We start from the raw sequence: 16,806 nt of genomic DNA, 5'->3' as shown, positions 1-16,806 counted from the left end.
CATATGCCTTATGCAATGTAGTTCGTAGTGTTTTATTTTTGTCCTCCGCGGACAAAAGTCCCTCATTTACGCAGGCCGTATCTAAGTTGCATATACCTACCCAAGGCAACAATAATAATAATTGGAACTAGTTATGCAGAAAGCATTTTTCCAAAAATGAGTTGTAAACAGGTATAGATTTTTAGGATTACTAAATTCGAAATCGATTTTTATTTTTAAGACACCTAGGTATGTCGATATCTCATTAATTGATAACAATGATTAAACTAGGTTGAATCTAATAATATATACTTTATTTGATTTAAAACACAGAAGAAAGCTGCTATTTTAACATCTTAAGTTTTTCATAAAACACTAGGATTTTAACATCTAACGCGATCTCCAAATACACCTCTCGAAGCAGTATCCTCTCTACTATCTTCCATGGACACAATTTCTTCTAAAACCATCCGTCTTCTGTATTCGTCTTTTTCAAAAATCTCCCGCACTTGCCTGTCTAAATCGACTGAACTCGATCGTCTAGAATCTGTGTTTACATCATCATTGTGTATAGTTATACTTTCTTGAGGAACGTCTATAATTTCTCCGTCAAGTGTCTCTCTAGATTCAACACTTGAAGATCTTGTATCGAAATGTAATATACTATCAATGCTATTACGTTTAGTTACAACAGATGTTTTGGGATTGTGTATTAAAGATTGATTCGAACTCCTGTTGGATGTGAGTCTTTTACGTAGCATGCAGCACCGCCTTGAAAACCCTCCCATCCATTCCGACAAAAGAGCTGTCGCTGCGATAAGGAACCCTGCACCTAGTAAAAGGAACATTCCTTGGGTATCTTCGAGAGTTAATCCTCTCTCTTCTAATGAGCCTAGATGAGATGATGAATCGCGTACCACCTGTTAATAAGTTATTGATAGGATAAACAACCTACCTACCTAGGTAAAGTGCAAAGTACCTATCTTATTGCTACGTAAACGCCGTAGGTATTTTACACTTTAGTTTTGTACACAAGGATCTATAATGGCAAAGCTATACTAGGTTTTAACCAATCGAGCGCATAACTGATAAATTTTAGCATTTCGTTATAATGGCTGAGGATTATCAAATCCTCATTGATCAGCCTACTTCTTCCTATCATCGTACAGATTGCCAAATGGAAAAAAATATGAAAAAGATTAGATAAAAGCTCCTTCGCAAAAAGGAAGATTTCAGAAACAAGGTAAGTAAGTACTTAAGTAAGTATATGAAACGATTTTTTATGCTTTATTTTTTTCGAAATTTTTAGAACTGGTTATTTTAGGTAACAGGTCGTAATTTTTAAAGAGAGTAATAAAAATCTTCACAACCATGCTTAGAGGAGTACGTGCATGGTAGGTACTGTTAGGTTAACATTTGAAACAGGAGAACCAATTCAAGTAAGATAGAGTTGTAGGAAAGGAAGACTTGTTCTGCATTTGGATACCACGACAACCCTAGTCGTACCTAGGTACGAACGTGAGAATTGAGAGGAAAGGGCTAACTTTATCATCATCATTGTCAACCATAGGTCTCTCGTAGAGAGACTTCCACATACGAACTACGACTCGCTTGATGTTGTCCGTCCACCTAGTGCTTTATCATCCTACTTCCTACTAACATTATATAATAGAGGTTTTGTTTGTAGGAAGTAATCTCTGGAACTAGGTACTGAACCGATTTTGAAAATTCTTTTCAGCAGTAGAAAGCTACATTATTCCTGAGAAAATTGTAATAAGCTACCCGTGCGAAGCCGGGGCGGGTCGCTAGCCATCCTAAAAAAACCGGCCAAGTGCGAGTCAGGCTCGCGCAATGAGGGTTCCGTACTACAGTCGTATTTTTTCGACATTTTGCACGATAATTCAAAAATAAATAAAAATCTGTTTTAGAATGTACAGGTGAAGACCTTTCATATGATACCCCACTTGATATAGTTCAATTCAATTCAAATTTATTATATGGCGCGCAGCTGCACCAAACCTTGATATAGTTATCTCACTTCGAAAGTTGAAAATACTAATTATTAGTTCATGACCATAATTTTTTTTTTGTGTGATCTAACCCTAAATTCACGGTTTTCAGATTTTTCCCCAAATGTCAGCTATAAGATGTACCTACCTGCCAAATTTTATGATTCTAGGTCAACTGGAAGTACCCTGTAGGTTTCTTGACAGACAGACAGACAGACAACAAAGTGATCCTACAAGGGTTCCGTTTTTACTTTTGAGGTACAGAACCCTAAAAACACCTACATTTACCTACCGATAGCAATTTCCCCGAACTTGATCTCTGCATTTCCCAGCGCACCTCATCTATCAGCTTGTCAACGATTCCACTTTGCAACATCCTCCTTATGTCACGGCTTAACTTTGCGCTGTACAGTGAGTTGTTGGGAAAGCCCATACTGACTCCAAACGATACAAAGCATTCGTTGGATATGTGGAGGACGGACCGTTTTGATCTGAAACAATAGGTATAAAGTAAACCTGCAGCTCATGCAGGCCTACTTACATAACCTTTGTTGGTATGCCGGATTCAAACAAAAACAAAAAACTGGTCGAAGTGCGTAATCATGCTTGTTGCTGAAAACTTTAATGTTCATGATTTCGTAAACGATAAGTAGTTTCTTTCAGAAAACCGTCCAAGAGACCTAATTAGTAGGTATCTACTAATATTATTAGTTTATTATTTTAAAAAGAGCCGACGCCCGCGACTTCGTCTGCGTGGATTTAGGTTTTTAACAATCCCGCGGGAACTTTTTGGTTTCCTGGGATAAAAAGTAGCCTATGTCACTCTCCAGGTCTTTGACTATACCCATGCTAAAAATCTCGTCAATCCGTTGCTCCATTGCGACGTGATTGAAGGACAAACCAACAAACAAATACACTTTCGCATTTATAATAATATAAGGGTACTCATACCTTTTCAACGAAATTTCACTCTAGAAGGTAAACCAAAACGAGAAGGAACAAAAAAAATTGGGCTTTCGCTTTTCATGTTCAGGAGAAACCCCACCCTGTTTTTTTTTTTGTTTTTTTTTCAAAATTTGAATTTGTGTACCTACCTATGTTGCGGGAACGGGTCTCCAATCTCCATCTATGCTAAATTTCAACTTTCAGCACTCATTAACTTTGTAAATGGCTGATACTTACAAATCCTGATACTTAAACATGTAGATGGAGTCGACGAAGCAATAGATTCCTATGGCATAATAATTGAAAAGAGAAACACACTTACTCGACCTTCGTAAAATTAGCTTGCACGATATATTCAAGCTCGGCTTTAGAACCCAGGAAAGCGTAAGGCCAGAAGAACGCCTTGGTAGTGTTTCGAATGCCGGTTCTGACATTGGGCACTAGTTCAATCTTCTTCAACAGTTTATTTGTTAGTGGATCGGATGAGTTGAAGAACCATCGCTCCCAACCGCCTCGATCTGTTAGAATAAGGCCGAAAACACATACATATAAATCCATGTAATTTATTCAGTCGCGCAGATTTCTTGAGCAGTTTCTAACTGCTCAAAAAATCTGCTTATCCATCTACCTACACTTTACAATGCACGGTTGGTTAGGTTATTTTGAAATCTCAAACAGACACTTAAATTTTATTTACTAGCATTTTTCTGCGAATGAAGTCGTCCACGCAAAAGAAGCATTTCCTTTTATGTTTTCCCTCCCGTTGGGGGTTTTTTTTTAAATCCTTAATGAAGAACTACCTACGTCGTTATTTATAGAGAACCTATATACAAATTCTTAAGTTTCGAGACCCATTAGTTTGACCTGTAGGTACGTTAATGTGTCAGTCAGCGAGTTTCTCTTTTTATAAATAGAAAAAGATACATATCGATCAAGTTGTTGAGATTTTAGTTATGGAAAATCTAGATTTAATAGGAAGAGTCTTACCTAAAGTTCCAACGCGATAGAACCCTGAGAGGAGTTGTTTTATCGAATCCACTGTTTCAGGGAATATTGGTAGTGTCACGAACGCTATGATCGATCCAGTATAACAGCTAGTTATTATAATCGTAAATAACCAATACCAGCCTAGAAAATATACATTTATTTTTATTGGTCGAAATAAAATGCAGTCGGTGTACTACCTATACGTATTTCTTGCAATTCACGAAGGCGAGTGAACTTTACTTGTGGTTACATCGTATACAAGGGCATTGCATAGGAGTGCGTGCATGTCCGACCAATCAGTCGCGAGCAAGCGCTCGCAAACGCACACAGTGTTCTTTACTTATACCGAAACGAGTTAAACACAAGCATGAGCCACTCGCCCTCGTGGAATGCAAGAAAACAAAGCATAACCAAAGCATACCTACCATAACTAAATCCCGTATATTTGCGTTGGTCTTTAAATAACGTATTGCATTTTCGAATGCCTGGCATTTTATAGTACCTACCTAAGTATAGACTCCTTAAGATATAATTTATTTCTAAAATGCTCGTGTCAGTGATCGTGCTACGTCGCCCGCGGAGTGTCCTCATCTGAGGACATTCCGCAGGCACTTTGCAGCATCTGCTGCAAAGACTAGGTACGTTTCGACAGATCCCCCTTGCTTATATCGACCACTGTACCGTACCTACTGGATTAAAATATTTAGCTAAGTAAATAGTTTTTGAATAGATAGGTAGGTAGGTATTATTGCAATATCGCACATCTTCTGAGCCAAAAAGTAGTTCTTTAAAAGTTATATTTTCATTGCGTGTGAACAGATAGATAAGTATGTATAGATATGAGACTTGCCAATCAAAATTCTCGTAGTGACCTTGGTAGTTTGGCTCCAAGAGTTCTTGCCAACGAACGTGAAGCAATTCGTAAACGTTCCGAAAACATACCAGAACATATTCTCTACTTCCCCTTTATCGTGTAACAAGTGCCGTAGGGTATGTTTGTCAGAGAAGGCTAGAGGGAAGATGCCGAACATATAGGTGAATGTCAAAGCGAGCCAGACGTGCCAATGGAACGGACCGAGGATTGCTCGATATCTGCCAAATATAGATAGATGATTTTATCAAAAAGAAAAGTAGGTACAACAAACTAAAAGCTTATACTTTGCTATAATCCGCTGAAACCGAACAAATCTATGGTGCGTATGGTGGTATGGTGCATGTCGCATGCTGCATGTTGCACCATACAGATTTGTTCAGTTTCAGCAGATTATAGTAAATTAAGCTTTTGGTTCATTGTATATCATGGATTTCCGTATAAATGGATTCCGATTTAAAGTAACGCCTGTTTCTATACAACAAGAAGAAAAGAGAGACATTATTAAGAACATTGTTATCAGTCATTCGTCCAATACCAATAGGTACCTATTAGGTACCTATGTACCAATACCAATATTAGGTACCTATATACCTATCCACTCAAAAGATCGCATCGAATATAAAATACGAAAGAAATCCCATCGGAAATGAGGGGATCCGTAGGAGAACTAGAGTAACCGTCATAGTTCAACGGGTTGCGAAGCTGAAGTGGCAATGGACAGGGCACATAGTTCGTACAACCGATAGACGTTGGGGTCCCAAGGTGCTGGAATGGCGATCTCGCACCGGAAGACGCAGCGTCGGAAGACCCCCCACTAGGTGGACGGACGACATCAGACGAGTTGCAGGGACCCGCTGGATCCAGGCGGCGCAAGACCGTGGCGTGTTGAAGTCCCTACATGAGACCTATGTCCAGCAGTGGACGTCTATTGGTTGATGATGATGATGATGATAGTCAGAATGATTTGCACTAATATAATAAAAATTTAATGACCAGTAAAGGTATGCCCTTTTAGTATCTATTTACCAACCGAGGAAGGGCTGTGGATGTCAACGTAATAAACACTGCACAGTCCTGAGAATGAGAGGAGCTCATATCCATGTCGCGAATCCTTTCGTCAGTCACATATAATCCCGCTACGCCTATGTCCGCTCGGCCAAGAACTACTTCTCTTGAAACAGCATCTCCTGGACTACACAGACAAAAATATTGTAGTATGTAGTTCACGATGCATACTTTAACAGCCCTTCCACACTGCGTCCAATTTTTTGCAGGATCCCGTTTGATGGCGAATGTGTTTATATGCTAGCGAGGGATGCTCGCTAGCATATAAACACATTGCTCTGCATTGCATTGCGGGATGCTCGTGTTAACGCAAGCATACAAACTGGACGCAGTGTGAAAGGGCTGTCAGCTGCATCGGACATAACGATGTCCGCAAAGTTTAGCAACGTCGGGACCTCTGTTCACGCTTCTGATGCGGCCGGCTCGTTCTTGTCACGTTATTTGTAATTTTCAATACTGCCTTTTACAGCTGTGGTCGGATTGTGGACATCTACGACCACTTATAGAACTTAGAAAATTACTAGATCTGTGCCCGATGGGATTTCCCATAAAACTTACTTTATCCCGTAAGTGGGTTAAATAGGGCTTTAAAATTTATATAAATTCGTCATTTTTGAAGTACAAATACTTATGGAAACCTGTGTTCTTCTGTTTGTTAAAAATAGTCAGCGTTTTTGGAACATCTGACTTTCTGGCTGACTGGAATCGTCGACGAGCTAGGTAAAATTAAATAGGTAAGTAGGTAGGTAGTAAGCTGTGATAGCCTAGTGGTCAAGACGTCCGCCTTCTATCGGAGGTCGGGGGTTCGATCTCGGGAACGCACCTCTAACTTTTCGGAGTTATGTGTATTTTAATTATGTATCACTTGCTTTAACGGTGAAGGAAAACATCGTGAGGAAACCTGCATGCCTGAGAGTTCACTATAATGTTCTCAAAGGTGTGCGAAGTCTACCAATCCGCACATGGCCAGCGTGACTATGGCCAAAACCCTACTCACTTTGAGAGGAGACTCGTGTTCTGTAGTGAGCCGGCGATGCGTTGATCATGATGATGATGATGAAGTAGGTAGTTACCCCAAATGAAGATCACGAGGTTCCACTATTTCAATGGAAAAGTTATTTCTCGCTGCTAGTAAATTGAGGATTCTAACTTCAGAACCGTCCCAGACCACTCGAGGATTTCCTCCATCCGAATCAGTTAGTATTCTAGACAACAGTATAAATTATCGGCTTAAAAAAATTATATTTTAGGTACGCCTTTACGAAACATCTGATTATTGTCATCCACTATTACTGTTCTCTACTACTGTTCTACTACTAAAATTCTTCAAGTACCTATTTAATCTAAATATAATGAAAGGAAAAGGTGACTGACGCTCAAACTACAGGACGGATCGGGCTGAAATTTGGCATGCAGATAGACGTAGACATCCGCTAAGAAAGGATTTTTGAAAATTCAACCCCTAAGGGGGTGAAATAGGGGTTTGAAATTTGTGTAGTCCACGCGGACGAAGTCGCGAGCATAAGCTAGTTACCTAATATGAAAAAAAAACTTTATACCTAACATCTTTTCTGTGAGAAATTTCCGAGTGAAACTTCAAACCAATATGAAAAACGAAAATATAGGTTGGTAACATTAAAGTTCAATTACGTGGCTGACAAGATTATTTTCAAAATTAATTACTAGCCCTCAAAAACTGTTTTTGTACCTCCTGAATATAAAAGGTGGCTGGTTCGCAGCGGCGATAATAAACCGATGTCCAGCATACCCCTTCGTCATTTTAGTGGGAAACAAATCCACATTTCTGGAATACTTCCCGTTGTTCCAAGAACATAGTACTTGCGGTTTGCTGGCACCCAATCCATCGACGTATAAAATATGAGTATACAGTATGTATGGGACTTCCTGAAATTAAATTTTTGTTGGGTTTTCATTTCGTTTGACTCTGACGTCCGTAGACAGTAGGTATCCCTAATTCCGTTAAATTATAATATAAAACATGTTCTAAAGCGGTCTTTCTGTTCTATCTTATAGTGTAGCCTATGCATTCGAGCATCGTTCATTCGATTGAGTTGAAACTTCGTACAGTTTTTCTTAGCACTTGTCAGAAATTTTTCAACACAGAATCATTAACATCTGATGTATGATGGTGCGTGTTGCATAACAATTTATAATGGGCGCTTAGATGGGCATTAGTTAGTTGTAGAATAAAAATGTGTTAAGCACCAAACTGTTAGCCAAAAATTATAATATGATGATATCTGTAATTTGACCTGTGTAGTTTTGCCAGATAACTTACATAGATTTCCTGCATACCTAATTTACCTTTATTTGTATTATGATGACTTGAATACATGCATGGCCGAAGCATTCAAGTTCCCTCGGTATTGGTCGCAATGAAGATTGTTCATAATAATTTTCTACAGACCAAGGTGCAGACCTTGGCGATTCTACTAACTAGATATTCAAATGCGTATCTTACCAAGTTCTCGCCATCTTTGAAGCTCTGTCCAATAACAAGTAGATTAATAAAAGATCTCGATATAGGCCCTGACAAAAATTCTTGAACTGCCCATTGAGAAGATCTGGCTATAATAATAATTTTACTTTTGGATTGTTTACCCAAGACCTTGGCGCTTTTCTGTACATCAGTAAGAAATAATATGAAATGAAGGCACTGTCGTTTTGCTTGTAACAATCTCGGTTCTTCTAAATTATCCTTCTCGTCTATATATCCATGTACGAAAGTTACAGGAAAACTATTGAACAAGTCCTGAAATAATTGGTTTTCATGTGATTTTATCTGACTATCGTACAGTATTACCGGAGTACAATCACTAAGGTATGTTAAGGTTACGTTATGGATCAATTTGATAAGAGAAGGGTTTTGATCGAAGACTGGACTTTGCTTCAGAAAATTTTCATGCCATACTTCTTCTCTAGTTTTTGGGTGTCCGTGAAAAACAGGGTCAGCTAATCTTTTATTAAGTAATCTATTTGTCCCATTAACACGTATTTCTTCAAACGTTTGTCGAACCACTTCCCCATATCTATATTTTGAATATACACTTTTCAAATTTGGCTTGGTCTGTAGACGATGATGATTAGAGAACCGTGTTCGGGGTTCAAATATTAATTGATAATTTTCAATTTCATCACCCAAGGTTAAATGGTACAAGTTTGTTGATAATAAAAGCATTAATATTTTCATTTTCATATTCTTACGCGAAATTTATCATAAGAACATTTTTTGGCGATTCTTATCTTCACCAAAGTTAGAAGAATATGTAATATTCTGTTGCGATCTCGTCTTTTTATTAGTTTTCATGACCTTTAACAACACGACGTCGTTTTCGAACAAGTGTTATGATTGAAATTTCATTTTTTATGAACTAATCGTATTTAATATTCAGTCTACTAAATCTAATCTAGCGGTCATGGCCAAAATATAAAACCTGCTAGATTTTTATTGTTGTTTTTGGAATACTCATCTGCGACTTGATTCAATTTTGGATAGAAGCATTTAACTATTTAACTCTTATTTTAATCTGAGTAAAAAAATTTAACTGCGCTTGTTTACCATTTTAGCCACTTCTAGCGTCCAGTAGCAATGCCTTACAATGTAGCAATGATGATGATGATGATGACTTGGTATGGTACAATAAAACTCAAAAATAGCATTATATTATTTTATTTATTTGCACTGGTGGCATTTATTACATCACCAGATAATTTATAAAAATGAATGCAGAATTTCACACAGCATCAAAAACGGGTTCCAGTAAAAAAGATTCACGTCCAAGTTACATAGAATTAGCCGAGAGAATAGACAAACATCAATCAAATATTATTTGGAAATGGATGGAACTTCCAATTTTAAATATTAAACCTATATTTACATCAATAGGACATATAAATATTGCAAATTGTTTTAAATAAGTAGATAAATTTGTAAGCGCTTCTGCCATAATTTTAGTGCGCACAGCATCATTAAATATTAATATAAAAAGTAGTGAAAACTCGAAAAGGAAAAACAAAAATCTGAAAAGCAATGGTTCTTTACATATCAGAACGCTATAAATTAAAAAGTTCATTTGTCTCTTTATTTTCATAAAGCACTGTAAAATTATTTTAATTATAATATTTATTAGCAGTCACATAAACATGTGCTTCATCACTTATGCGATGTAGACAGACGTCTACGCGACGCTAAAATATATATAAATAAAATTTTGAATACATAAAACCTTTGTTCAAATTAAGCGTCATATTATATTTTACAAAGTTATATATTTATCTAACGGGTGCTTACAACTCATAAAATACTATATCCTAACACTTAAAAAAAATCTAATAACTATATTTACAAATTGTATAAAAAGGCAGTGTCAACCACAACGCTGGCAAGATAAGAAATATTTTTTTTCTAATTTTTAATATGGCTTATTTAAAAAATTAAGAACAATGATGGTTATCAAAAAAGTATTGAAGATGACAATAATTCAGAGTATGTAAAATATCACTTTGTGATGATAGCTGTTATAAATCTTACATCTAAATATAATTTTCCATTCCAAAATGAGAGAGTATTTGAAGTATACTTAAATTAAAACGATCATGAGAAAGGACACCTGTATAAAGCAGATTATCATAAGATCGATAACATTATACGTAAATTCGTTAAATAGAACTTACAGATTGTTTGAAAGCATTTTTAAGACCATTGAAAAGACACAATATCACAGCTTCCAATACATTACATATAACTTTAACTAAAAGGAGCGAAGTTAATTACACTAACGAACTAGCAAAACGTTCTCCTTAACTACGATGAAATTGTTTACAATTTACATTTTTGCTTTGTGACCATCAAATCTAAATGGCACTCACTAGGTGAAGGTGACAAAACAATTTCTACTGACAATAATTTACTAGCTGAATGATCCTTGCCTCGTTGGCTTAAAATTAAAAAGCAAATTCTAATGGATCATTACTAAGGATGGGTGTAATTTGTTAATAACTAATAACAGTATCTGCTTATTCTTCAATTTCGTTGTCGATCCGTGATGATCTGATGCCCGTTTTGCCGGTCCAAGGGTAAATCTCAGGACAAGGTTGACATGTCCTCATGTATCGTACACCGGATTTGTGCCAAAGATTACATACTTTAGCATTGTTGCACTTCTTAGGTCGATCCTGAAAAATTACAAATAATGTAAAAAAATTGAATTATAGAAAGAGTACCTATTCGACGAAAAACTTAATTCAGATAAAAATCTTACCGCATAATTGCATTGGAATGGTTGGAAGTTATTTAATCTTGAAATTGGAGTTGGATCTCGAACCCATTGTAGCGCTTGCCAATTTGTTACAATCCATACATCGGGCATTTGATTGATGAAGTCTAAGAACTTGATGAAACCTTCTTTGTGATGGGGTTGGGTGAACCAAGCTGCGTGGTAGAATAAGCCGAATGGAGCCCTAGAAAAAATAAATTACATTTGAGTAATATGTACCAAAACGACAATGAAGCAAAAATAAAACATTCGTCTCACAATAATAAGACATTTCGTGACTAAAGCTTGAATTATGAGAAACATCTTTAAAGTTAAAAAGAAATAGGTATTTATTAAGTCATTTTGTCCATACAGTAAGATGAAAAAACAATTGTTTTATATTTCATAACCTTATACGCAATAAGAGACGTTTTATTACCTGTTGCTTGTGTAATGTCTGTCAAAGTTTTTCAAGATCATTTTGTAAACACCTTCTGCTTCAGGTGGGTTAGCACAAGCATCTCCCATGGAACATCTTCCGCCGTTGAGATCTTGCCACATCACCATAGGTACCTCCCAAACTCCTAGAACATATTGGTTTTAGTTAGTAATAGAATCGGATAATACATAAAATTCAAACGCAAGAATCTAGTGTCTGAATAAAGTTCACCTGGATATGATTTCGTTGGGCAGGGCGGAATCATGCAATCGTGGAATAATTTATAATCCAAGGTATAAGGCCAGCTTGGTGGTTTATTTTCGTACACAGGTAAAGATGAGTCATACGTAAAGTTAGAGTCGTACAACATTTTGAACATCTTATTGCCACCAACGGATAAGAAAGGTGCTCTCATTCCTCTAACATCTTCAAGTTTAACACCACCATACGCTGCCAAAATCTCTCTTTGACCTCCTACTTCTCTGTTCCATTTCTTTTGGGAAAATTGTTCACCAAAACTATGACTGAAAATAACATTTGATAAATTGTATTAAGTTGGTAAAAAGGCATTAGATATTTTTTGTGCTTATTAAAGTTAAGTTAAAAAAATAAAGTTATTCAAGCCATATACCATTACGTAGAGAAAAAAGTTGTTATTAGTTGATAGATTTTAGAAATTTTAGGTTTTTATCGTCGATATTTAAAAAAAACTAATAAAAATCCTAATATTATGCGATAATATTTTAAAACTGTGCAATCTTAAGCTTGGTGCCGAAACGCTCATCAAGAACTTACGAAACTGTGTGTGATGCCATCTCGTGTCCCGCCGAATAAAGGTTTTGGACTTGACTGTAATCCGTCCACTCATGGGATACGTAAAATGTTGCGGAAATGGGACACCCGTTCGGATTGACGCGACCTTTCTCAAACAAGTCCGCGTACAATCCCTTGTTCAAATCATTTACTGAATCGTCAAATGTCAGCAGAACCATCTGCGGGATCTTATCCACCGGCATGTCGCCTGTTTTGTCACGGGATACGGATAGTGATTGTGCATTTGGTTTTGGGTGTGTTAATCGAGTGTCAGGAAGTGGAAGAATATGGCAGGCAATAGAAGGTAGAGGCAAAAAGGTAGAAATGGAAAAAGAAAAGAAAGAAACATTAGATTATTAAAAATTATTAAAGTCCCTGTAAATACTTATCAATACAAAATAAATAAAAGAAATATGATATATAATAATATATATAGATGGCCATTAGTTTTATAAGTTTCGAGTCGCCTATTTATTGTTATGTAACTGTAGAGTATCATATTATTTTTAAGAACCATTTTAACTTCATAAATATTCGACTCGTATAACGCCCTTACACATACACAAGAGAAACCCGAAGAAATAAGTCAGGAACAGCAATCAACTCATCAACATTATTGACTTACGAAATAGTGTGTGAGGCAAATTCGTGGCCATCTGCATATAAATTTTGTACTTGACTATAATCTGTCCATTCGTGTGAGACATAAAAGGTGCCTGTTATAGGACACCCATTAGGATTAACTCTTCCTTTTTCAAAGAGTTCTTCATAGTAAATTTTGTTTAAATCATTTACCGCATCGTCGAATGTTATGAGTACTATTTGTGGTACTTCGCTGACTCGTAATTCTCCTAAGTAAGATACTTGATTAGAAATGTATTCTACTCATTTTACTACAAATGTATTTAATTATAAACTTAATTAAAACGATCAGAAAGATTTTATTTTATTGATATCTTACCGGGTATATCTTTTCCTCCGCAGAAGCAGTCAGGTAAGAGACATACATCCTTACGGCACTTAGCGGCTGTCTTATCAGGCGTTGGTTGTGGGTAAACTGATTCTGGTCGACTTGGTGGACTAAGGTAAATGTCCGCTATTTCAGCAGTTTTAGACACTATAGCTGTCGAAGGTTTCAGTGTTGGACGACTGCGACTGTTTCAAAAATATAAAATAAATTAACATTTTATTTATTCTAATAGGTACCTACTTTTTATATTATTTATAGTGAGAAGCATGACTTAAATATCCAAGAAATGCAACGTATGACTTAGATTGTATATGAACGAGCAATTATGAATTTCAATATTTAATAAAGCACATGGAATTAGTTTTCGTGTATAATATATTTCTAACGTTGGAGGTGTTCCTCTATTCGGCGTCTGTTGTGATGATTCGGAACCACCCGAAGTTGAGAAATGTGCAGAACCTCGGCCTCTAGTACTGCTTGGCCTGTAAAAAAACATACCTAGTAAAATGCTCATTTAATAGCTTTCATTAGTATGCGTGAATTTAGATAAAAGCTAATGAAACGAATTTCTCCATGATTTAATTAATTATCTGTCAATCTCAGTTAGGAATTAAATTAATAAGCATTTTATATTAAAATGCATACTCAGTTACTATGCTAAATTATTGAATTTAACAAAGTGTCGCCATGCAATAAGTAGTATATCAAAATCCTGAAATTCAGTTTGATATACAGAGTGTTTTAGGTGCACTGATGGAACTAAATGATATAATTTGCGATGTGGTGCTAGAAGGATATTGAACTACATTGAGGAACTTTTTACTGTAAATTAAAAATAAATTTTAAAATTAGCGTAACATTAAAAATTACTTACATTACACTATATTTCATGCGTTACGAAAAACACGAGAATAGATATTGTGCAGGAAACGGAAATGGTCGCGTCAGGAGTTAACAATACAGAAAAGAAACTCAACCGACTGGAAGTCCCCCAATGAGAATGAAATATAGAAAGAATGCTAAGCGACAGAGTTTAGCTATGGGTGCTATTATCAATGTTTTGAAAAGAGATTCATTCACATGCCAGTTACATCACGATGCGGAAAATAAGGAGTATGAAGCTTCCACCATCAGTAAGTAGAGATGAAATAACATTATATTGCAAAGACTACTGGCCGGCAAGTACCTCTGGTATTTGATTTCGTTGCATTTTGAATTCGCTTGCAGACTGTTGTCTGATGAACAATTGGACGATGATTGGTAACTCCTGCGCCCACCGCCAAGGTTTTCCACGGCTAATTTTATTGCAGGATTGATACGAGAGGCTCGTGTTGGGAAGGGTATACTTTTAGTAGTCGGTTTGGTCTCTATCTCAGTTTTTAAAGTTGTTGTCGATTTAGTAGTACTAGTTGTTGAAGCGATGTCATGTACAAAGTCATTAAGTCGTTCGTTTTCAGTTACTGTTGTTGTTTGAATAATGTCATGATTTTCTTCAATTGTTTGAGTCAAGTCGCTTTCTTCGTTGTATTGTTTGGTGCGACTACTAACGAAAGATGGTTCTTCTGTATCAATAATTTTTTGGTATTTACGCGATTTTTCACTTTCTGTCTTACCTTTGACGAAACTATTAAACTTTGACTTAAAAGTTCCTTTACGAGGTGCAAACTCAGAACTAGGAGCATTGTCAAGTACACCTGCTTGTGTCATGGTATCCATAAATGAAGCTTCAGTTACACGAGGCATTGCAGGTGTAGTGGATATAAATTCTTTCTTAAATTCTGTATTTGGGCCAGTAAAAGTTATAGTTTCCACTGTAGGGGAAATATAGTGAACTACACTTGGTTCTGTAATAATTCTCAAGTGCTTTACCATACTTTTAAGAGGTTTTTCGTCTGAAAAGTTTACTTTTTTCTTTTGGCCTATATGGACAACTTTTTCATCAATAGGAGGTGTTGTCGACGTCGTTGAGGTAGTGGTAGAAGTTATTTTCTCAATTCGTGAGGTAGAACTAGATAAATTGTTAATAATATTTCTGATGATATTTTTAACATTAAATACTTCAGTCGTTTGATCAGCTATAGCATCATCTTCTACTTGATAAACATAGTACGATGGTTTATGCTCTTTGGGTTTTTCAGACCTAACAAGGTTGGATTTTGGAGTTGTTGAGGTTAATTCTTTTGCTACAGTGACTTCAGATGTACTTTCAATACTAAAAGCATAGTCTTCTTCAACAATTTCTTTATTGGCATCACTTTTTTGATCGTTGTAAGTATTATAAGGAAGAATAACTGGTTCATTATATTTATCATTAAAGTTTGTGTTATCTGAACTATAGAAATTTGCATCAGGACGAGGACTATAGTCATCATTTAGTATTTCATCTTTTTTTCCATTGTGTGAATTTCTTTCATTGAATGTTTGAACGTTTATAGCATTTTCAGTAGGTTCTTCAATACTGGAAGGAGTAGCTGGTCGCCTTAACACTGTTTTTAAATAGTACTTTGTACTATCTGTTGAAGGTGGCGTAGTTGTTATTCGTGCCCTCGGTAGTATACTTGAACTTTGTATATATGGCTTGTGATAAATTGATGCCTCTTTGTCTGCAAATGTTCCTGGGCTAGCATTAATTCTCGGTATTATAAGACTAGAAGATCTTTTATCATTAATTTTTGTATCGTCTTCTTTATAATCATTATAAGCCTCACTGATGTCCTGGCTTTCATCTGCGATATTAATTAACTTTTGAATATGGTGCTTTTTGTTTTGATGACTTACACGAATAGGTTTGTTTCCAGAATTTGAATAACTCTCTTGTGGTCTTGAAATTAATGTTAATGTATAGGGGTCTTTAGTATTGTTAGAATTTCTACGAATCGAGAAACCAGTTGTTAGTGAAATTAACTTTTTATCACTTGTAGCAGGTGACTGGTGCACCAATTTCACAGCATTATTACTGTTAGTCACACGAGAAGGTTTCCTACGAGTCGGCATTTTTTCAGTCGATGTTAAGTCGGACCTGTATGAGTTATCTGTCTTTTCGAAAGGCTTAGCGAGGGATGAAAAGTTAATGAAAGGTGATAAGGTCGACGGAAGTGTCGAAGTGGACTTATCTAAAGAATTTTGGACTGTAGAGGTTTCAGGATTGCGAATGCGATTTTCATCGGACGACGATCTGTCAAATATAAAGAATTGGTTCTAACTTCAGCTCTACTAAATAAATTGTTTGTATCATGATGTATTACAAGTAACTGAACTTAGAGACAAAATCTTTGAATACGATTTTCCAATATTCTAAAGCATAAGCGTATTAACTTATGTAAGTAATCGCCTACTATACGAAAGATACTACAAAAGCTAAATCATATAAAATAATACATATTTTCAGGCAGAATACACAAAGTCATAAGAGAAGAGAAGAGATAAATAAGTATCAAAATATATGGCTT

The 16,806-nt window shown here is 36.0% G+C and overlaps 2 protein-coding genes across 4 annotated transcripts in view; both read right to left on the bottom strand.

The window, feature by feature from the left end:
- Positions 1–362: 362 nt before the first annotated feature.
- On the bottom strand, positions 363–9,070 carry Ir21a (Ionotropic receptor 21a). Its single transcript, XM_034977743.1, has 9 exons — positions 8,342–9,070; positions 7,568–7,764; positions 6,933–7,064; positions 5,825–5,986; positions 4,771–5,012; positions 3,921–4,061; positions 3,256–3,451; positions 2,281–2,479; positions 363–899 (listed from the first exon to the last, which is right to left on the bottom strand). Exons 1-9 carry the CDS (start codon positions 9,068–9,070, stop codon positions 363–365), a joined length of 2,535 nt encoding a protein of 844 aa, XP_034833634.1.
- A 464-nt stretch (positions 9,071–9,534) lies between these two features.
- The window catches only part of Cda5 (Chitin deacetylase-like 5), a 127,530-nt gene continuing 120,258 nt past the window's right edge, over positions 9,535–16,806 (bottom strand). For all 3 annotated transcript variants that reach the window (XM_069506762.1, XM_034979918.2, XM_034979926.2), the window contains 8 exons: positions 14,544–16,532; positions 13,744–13,839; positions 13,349–13,542; positions 12,370–12,595; positions 11,806–12,098; positions 11,575–11,719; positions 11,142–11,340; positions 9,535–11,055 (listed from right to left, as the gene is read on the bottom strand). In XM_069506762.1, coding sequence (XP_069362863.1) covers positions 10,897–11,055; positions 11,142–11,340; positions 11,575–11,719; positions 11,806–12,098; positions 12,370–12,595; positions 13,349–13,542; positions 13,744–13,839; positions 14,544–16,532 — 3,301 coding nt within the window. In that variant the 3' untranslated portion in view covers positions 9,535–10,896. The remainder of the gene's footprint in view (positions 11,056–11,141; positions 11,341–11,574; positions 11,720–11,805; positions 12,099–12,369; positions 12,596–13,348; positions 13,543–13,743; positions 13,840–14,543; positions 16,533–16,806) is intronic.

Source organism: Maniola hyperantus, chromosome 2, assembly GCF_902806685.2.
Source record: "Maniola hyperantus chromosome 2, iAphHyp1.2, whole genome shotgun sequence".
Lineage (NCBI taxonomy): Eukaryota > Metazoa > Arthropoda > Insecta > Lepidoptera > Nymphalidae > Maniola > Maniola hyperantus.
The sequence above is the reverse complement of the archived record's forward strand: the minus strand, read 5'-3'. Positions and strand labels throughout refer to the sequence as shown.

Bases quoted from the DNA above. Each gene is read 5' to 3' on its own strand.
- Ir21a (XM_034977743.1), bottom strand. From the start codon at position 9,070: ATGAAAATATTAATGCTTTTATTATCAACAAACTTGTACCATTTAACC. The intron at 4,062-4,770 runs GCAAGTCTCATA...TATATTTTCTAG, and splicing joins CACTACGAGAATTTTGATTG to GCTGGTATTGGTTATTTACG. The intron at 3,452-3,920 runs GTAAGACTCTTC...TTATTCTAACAG, and splicing joins CTATCGCGTTGGAACTTTAG to ATCGAGGCGGTTGGGAGCGA.